This window comes from Arachis hypogaea, chromosome 10, assembly GCF_003086295.3.
Source record: "Arachis hypogaea cultivar Tifrunner chromosome 10, arahy.Tifrunner.gnm2.J5K5, whole genome shotgun sequence".
In the NCBI taxonomy this organism is placed as follows: Eukaryota; Viridiplantae; Streptophyta; class Magnoliopsida; order Fabales; family Fabaceae; genus Arachis; species Arachis hypogaea.
This window is the reverse complement of record NC_092045.1, coordinates 10,746,846-10,754,039: the sequence shown is the minus strand read 5'-3', so window position 1 is coordinate 10,754,039 and position 7,194 is coordinate 10,746,846. Positions and strand designations below refer to the sequence as shown.

At 32.2% G+C, this 7,194-nt stretch overlaps 1 protein-coding gene across 1 annotated transcript; it reads left to right on the top strand.

Moving 5' to 3' along the window:
- The first annotated feature begins 1,498 nt into the window (after nt 1-1,498).
- On the top strand, nt 1,499-7,178 carry LOC112717313 (uncharacterized). Its single transcript, XM_025769382.1, has 8 exons — nt 1,499-1,601; nt 1,682-1,855; nt 3,061-3,147; nt 3,310-3,363; nt 3,446-3,503; nt 3,981-4,906; nt 5,002-6,219; nt 6,418-7,178. The coding sequence occupies exons 1-8, from the start codon at nt 1,499-1,501 to the stop codon at nt 7,176-7,178; spliced, it is 3,381 nt and encodes a 1,126-aa protein (XP_025625167.1).
- The last annotated feature ends 16 nt before the right edge of the window (nt 7,179-7,194 follow it).

Below are 7,194 nucleotides of genomic sequence, written 5' to 3'. Positions count from 1 at the left end.
CAATAATTTACAATTATATTTTCTGCATAACTATTTACAATTTGAAGGACTGAGACATGGAGCTCTGGCATTAAGTTTGTCTATTGAGAATTTATGTATCTTTTTTTCTTTTTATTTTTTTTTATCCTATGCTCTTTCTCTCAAATGCTTTTGAGTTGAATATTGCAAGATAATTGGACAGGGGACGAATGATATTAATCTGAACTGTACTATTAAAATTAGCCACTAATGACACAACTGATTTTGAGAAATCAACATAATCTTTCATTATTTTTAAATACGAAAAGATAGTGGTATGCTGTGTTTATTTTCAAATTGATAAGGTGGCTAACAAACAGATCAAGTATTCCATGCTTAATCTTAGCAATAAACATAACAAAACATGTCCTAATTTAAGTAATTGGAACTGCTCATCTTTATCTCATTTATCTTTAAAACTCTTATATCTTACATTGGATACAAATTTTATGCTTCACTTAAAAAAGTAGAATTATAATCAGGACTGCTTTTTTTGCCGTGTGCTTTACCAACCTAAAAGTCAATTATTTTATATGAAAGTTTTCTTTGATTTAAGGTGGAGTTAACTAATGAATTTTATTTATTAATTTTTATTTGTTAACTTCAGCTCTTTTACTGAAACTTGATTCCATGCAGTGAATTTAGAAATTATGAAGAAAGCACGAAAGGACAGACATCTTAGGTTAGCTGTCAAGAAAAATAAACTTATGCAGCAACACAACATGGGTAACACTTCATATCTACCACAATTTATGCTTCTTAAACATTTATATCATTTATAAATTAAGCAAAGTTTTCCAACAAGCCAATTTCTTTTATTAATTGTACACTAATTATATTTTTCATTTTTACAGCAAATGCACAAAGTCTACATTATAGTTGCTCAGAGAATACAACAGCAAAACACTCATCAAGAAAAAATCAGAAAACAGATCCATCACTAATTAGAAAAGCTATGTCTGTGGTGCAGTCAGGTAAAAGTATTCTTCATTGAAGACACTATAAAATTATACATTCATATATATCTCCTTCAATTGTGTGTCTATATATATATATATAATTAATATGTTTAAATTCATTAAATTTTGTTCGGTTTTTAGTTTGTCATATGATGTGCGTACACCACTTGCAATAAGCCTAAAACTAAGACTAACTATTAAACAATATGAAACTCCACACTACGCATGAAGGTAGAAAGAAAAAGACATCTATGTACATTTCAAAGTCAAAGGAATGGAGGGTAAATAAAGATATCCATGTGGACTGTAAATTCACAAATTTGTGTAGCTAATCTTTAACTATAATTATAAACAGCACATTATTACAATTTTTTAAATAAATCTTGCCTATAAACAACACATTATTACAATTTTTTAAATAAATCTTGCCCCAAAGATTGATTACTATAGATCTTATGAGATCGTAATGAATTTTTTATTTTGCAGATCAAAAATTGTCTGCAAACCAGACCATGATCACCATGACTGAAGCTAACATGGTTGGCTATAAACTTGGTATAGTAGAATTTGAATCTCAACCAAGTGTTACTAACTATAAACAGAATATTAATCTGATCATACAAGGTAAATTAGAAGCCACAGTTTGAAATTGCATAGTTGCAATACTAAATGAATACCTCAAGATGGATTTCATTTTCTTTAAGGTTCAGAAGAAGCTCTTTGTAACCATTCAACTATTGAAAATCTGACCAACAATGACAAAGAGCTTCAATCGATTAATGGACAAAAGCCTTCTGCAGTAAATCGAACACAAGTATCGAATGTCACATTTGATCCATCATTTGAATTCAATAATGGAAGACCTGGGCTTCAACCAGGTCAGAAAGTTAATAACTTCTTAAATTTTTATTTATGTCTTACTTATTAGAACTTCCTATTTCTTTAGATGATATGTCATGTTGGTCTTAAAATTATATTACTTGAATAGTTAAACTTACCAGCTGCAAAAAATTCATAAAAAACATTGTAAAAATATTTAATAAAGCCAAAACCAATAAAAAATATTGCAAAAAGAATTCATTCCATGTCTATCATTTTGTCATGACTTCTATTAGTTATTATGATTTGCATAAATGATTTCTTTAGATGGTATGTCATGTTGGTCTTAAAATTGTGTTACTTAAATAGTTAAACTTAACAGCTGCAAAAAAAATTCATAAAAAACATTGTCAAAATACCTAATAAAGCCAAAACCAATAAAAATTATTGCAAAAAAAATTCATTCCGTGTCTATCATTTTGTCATGACTTCTATAAGTATTACGATAAGTTAAAAATCGATATTTTAACTTCATATTGATGATAGAATGATGTTTCCCATTAATATTGGAGCTGTGTATGTTATCATTAGTTGTGGAAGATAGCGACAAACAAATCAGATGGTCAGATTTAGGAAACAAAAAATCGGACCTTCCTATTTGGATTTTCTGAATTTCTGAAATTCTTTTTCACAAAATCTATCCTCATATTTGGATTCTTTCAATTTTTCAAAATTCTTTCACAAAACCTATTCTCAGATTTAGGTTTTCTGCAACTTTATTTTCCTTTTTAGAAAACTTACCCACCGATTTGTTTACCCTTTAAATTTATAAAAAATAATGACCCTGCATAAATCGGAGGTTCAATTTTATTTTCTCATAAATTTGAATTTACTTTGTCAAAAATTGGACATTCGATTTTTTCGTGCCAGCCAAATTTGAGCCTCCGATTTGCAATTGGAAATTAAAAAAAATCCATATTAATAACAAACATCACTATTCCATAACTGAGAATAACACATGCTCATTTTCTTTTACTAAAAAATTGAGCCTTTAAAATTACCTAACCTTAAGCCTTTTAAACTACTCAGTTTTTACCCACTTGCTAAAATTGATGTAATCGATGAAATTAAAAATACCTCCGCCCATATTTTCTTTCCATGAGATATCCATTTAAGAGTACATATCTGATAGATATTTAACAACAATCATATCTCTATTACAAGTTGGCTTACAAATAATAACTACCTTATTTTTCTTTAACAGATCATAGAATGAGTTATTTATCAAACCCCAATCTACAGAACTACAATATTGAGAGGCAAAATGAATCATATGCAGAAGAGAATCAAGGTAAAATTGTGTTGTTTAAGTAGTTATCAATTTCATGTCATGTTTAAATTGAATTAAATTAAAAAGTGGGGAACATTTTTCAACTTTGTTTTGGTCCACACATACAAATAGTTAACTTGCTACCTTCTGCCTTACTAACAAAATTATAATATTACATTACAGGAGAACCAGACCAGCAGCACGATATTCATAATGACTCAGAACCAATCCCACACGGTTAATAGTTAAAAGAATTATTCCCATTTTTTTCAAAATAGCTCTATAGAATTTCAAACTCACTATATTTTTCATATCACAGGTTATCTAGACCTTGGAGATCCGAATTTCAAATGCCGACATTGTGGAGCTGAGTTTTGGTATCAAGAATGAATTAACAAAAACTATAATGCAAGGATTCCAACTTTCACTTTGTGTTGTCGTCAGGGCCAAGTTGAATTACCTAGACTACAGGAGGCGCCTCAAATATTGAATGATCTAATTTTTGGTTGTGATGCAAAGGCTAATCACTTTCAAAAAAATACGCGCACATACAATAGTATGTTTGCTTTTACTTCATTGGGTGGCAAAATAGATAGATGTATTAACCACACGAGGGGTCCTCCTACATTTATATTACATGGTCAAAATTATCATTTAATGGGAAGCTTATTACCAGAAGAGGGAAGTTCAGCAAAATTTGCACAACTTTACATCTATGATACACAAAATGAGATCAAGAATCGCAGTTCCATTCTTAGGTATTAATTTAGTATTACTTCAATCTTGCCTCTATTTATTAAGCTTTATTTGATAGTGAGCATAATTATTAAACAACAACAAATTCTTTTTGACAGCTCTGGCAACAAAACCAACCAATGGAATTTGGAGATCATATCTGATGTTATTGAAATGCTGGATCAACATAACGTTCTTGCAAAAAGTTTTCGCATGGTAAGAGACGTAATCAGAACTAATCCACAAACTAATGTTCGTTTACGTCTTATTGGGAAAAGGGGCAAAGATGGAAGGCGATATAATCTACCATCTGTTGATGAGGTTGCAGGTTTAGTTGTTGGAGATTTTGATTCAAATACAAAAGAAAGAGATATTATTGTCGAAACAAAATCTGGCCAACTTCAACGAATTTCAGAACTCAACCCATCATATTTAGGATTACAATATCCTTTACTATTCCCTTATGGTGAAGACGGCTGGAGAGAAAACATCCTTTTAAACAAATTGCCGAAAAATTCTACACAGGAAAGCTCCTACGTTAGCATAAGGGATTTTTTTGCATTTAGAATTCAGCATAGATCAAGTCGTGAAGGTGTTTTGTTGTATTCTCGACGACTTTTTCAACAGTTTTTAGTTGATGCATTCTCAATGGTTGAAGCGGTTAGACTTAAATATGTATACTCAAAGCAAAGACAATTCAGAGCTGAAATCTATAAAGGTCTAAAAGATGCAATTATGAACGGTGAAACTGAGGCATCATCACTAGGCAAGCGCATTGTTTTACCTGCAACATTCACAGGGGGACCACGATATATGATTCAGAATTACCAAGATGCAATGGCAATTTGTAGATCAATTGGTTATCCAGATTTATTTATAACAGTAACTTGCAACCCACAATGGGAAGAATTGAAGCGTTATTGTAAGGAAAATAATTTAAAACCTGAAGATAGACCAGACATGGTTTGCAGATTATTCAAGGCAAAGTTGGACATACTCATCAAAGATATCCAAAAGAATAGAATTTTTGGTACATCAAGGGCAGGTAATACTCCAAACCCGCACTTTTCGTGGGAAAATGTTAACTATTTCAATCCATTATATAATACTATCATACTTAATGCATATTTATTATTGCAGTTATATATACTATTGAGTTTCAGAAGCGTGGATTACCCCGTGCACACATACTACTATTTCTTGCACAAGAGCATAAATTCCCTGGTCCTGATGACATAGACAATATTATCTCAGCAGAAATTCCAGATCAGACTCTGGATCCAGAATACTATCAGGCAGTTAAGGCTTTTATGATGCATGGACCCTGTGGAATTGCAAACAAAAATTCACCTTGCATGGAGAACGGTGTTTGCACCCGACATTTTCCTAAAAAATTCGTAGAGTTTACCACCATCGATCAAAATGGATATCCACTTTATAGACGTCGAAATGACGGTCATACCATTGAGGTTTCAGGTATTCATTTGGATAATCGGTATGTTGTGCCACATAATAAGTTCTTATTAATGAAGTATGGTGCCCATATCAATGTTGAATGGTGCAATCAATCAAGATCAATAAAGTATCTTTTTAAGTATGTTAACAAGGGAAGTGATCGAGTCACAGCTTCTTTTTATTCAACTTCAACGCTTCCCAATTCTAATTCAATCATAGATGAAGTGAAAATGTATTATGATTGTCGGTATATCTCTCCATGTGAATCTGCTTGGAGAATATTTGCATTTGATATTCACTATAGAAGACCTTCAGTTGAACGGTTAAGCTTTCACTTGCCCGATGAACAACCAGTTATCTTTGAAGATCAAGACAATTTGCAAAGAACTGTTGATAAAGCAACAATTAAAGAATCCATGTTCATAGCTTGGTTTCAAGCAAACACAGACTATGAGGCAGCTAGACAATTAACTTATAACAATTTTCCAACTGAATTTGTTTGGAAACGCAGCCTGAGAATATGGGAGCCAAGGAAAACAAACACTGTTATTGGTAGATTATTCTTTATCCCTCCATCTGCAGGTGAATTATACTATTTAAGAATGTTACTCAACATTGTTAAAGGGCCAAGAAGCTATGAAGAACTTCGGTCTTTCAATGGTGTTGTTTATCCTACGTTCAGAGATGCATGTTACGCGCGTGGGTTACTTGATGATGATCAAGAATACATTGATGCTATTGAAGAAGCCAGTCATTGGGGTTCTGGATATTATCTGAGAAAGCTGTTTGCAACTCTTTTGTGGTCAAATTCAATGACTCGGCCTGAAGTAGTTTGGCAGAGATGTTGGACTTTACTTTCAGATGGGATACTACATAGTCATATAACTATGTTCAATTTACCCGGTTTGAACTTATTCATTAATATCTACATTTGTTTTACTATAACTTTCTTCATCAAATGTCCACATGATATCATTTATTATATTGATATTAATATGAAAATTGTTGAAACTTTTTAGCAAATATAAATGCCACAATGTACAATTAAATGTCTTAAGGTGTTTTTATTTTTCTAATACTCATTTTCAATTTTAATTGCAGATTTGGTTTTATCAGACGATGAATTATCAGAACTTACTCTAATAGAGATTGAACAAATACTTAACAGCAATGGCAAAACACTTCGAGAATATGCAACAATGCCATTTCCCAACATGGATAACATCCACAGCATGAGACGTGGCTCTTTGCAAAACAAATTAATATTAGATGAACTCCGCTATGATCGAGTTATGTTGGCTGAGCAACACAAGCAATTTTTATCACAAATGACAATAGAACAAAAATATGTATATGACCAAATCCTTCAAGCTGTCAATTCAGATTGTGGTAAAGTTTTCTTCTTATATGGGTACGGAGGTACAGGAAAGACTTTCGTTTGGAATACTATCTCAGCTGCTCTTAGATCAAAGGGTCAAATTGTCTTAACAGTTGCTTCAAGTGGAATAGCTTCACTCTTGCTACCTGGAGGAAGAACAGCTCATTCCAGGTTTGCAATCCCCCTAACTCCTGATGAATATTCCACCTGTAATATAAAACAAGGAAGCCCACTAGCTGAGTTAATTTTGGCAACCAAACTTATTATTTGGGATGAAGCACCAATGATGATTAAGTTTTGCTTTGAAGCACTAGATCGAACTATGAGAGACTTGCTTCAGCACACAAATCATTCAAGTTTACGGTTGCCATTTGGGGGAAAAACAGTCGTCTTTGGTGGTGATTTTAGGCAAATCCTCCCAGTGATAACAAAGGGATCTAGACAAGATATTGTTAATGCATCGATTAATTCCTCTTATCTATAGCATGAATGCAAGTTAT

Excerpts from the sequence above, each read along its gene's own strand:
- LOC112717313 (XM_025769382.1), top strand. The coding sequence starts at position 1,499 with ATGACTGAAGCTAACATGGTTGGCTATAAACTTGGTATAGTAGAATTT. Across the intron at positions 3,504-3,980 it reads CATTGTGGAGCTGAGTTTTG|CTCTGGCAACAAAACCAACC; the intron begins GTATCAAGAATG and ends TCTTTTTGACAG. Across the intron at positions 6,220-6,417 it reads AACTATGTTCAATTTACCCG|ATTTGGTTTTATCAGACGAT; the intron begins GTTTGAACTTAT and ends TTTTAATTGCAG.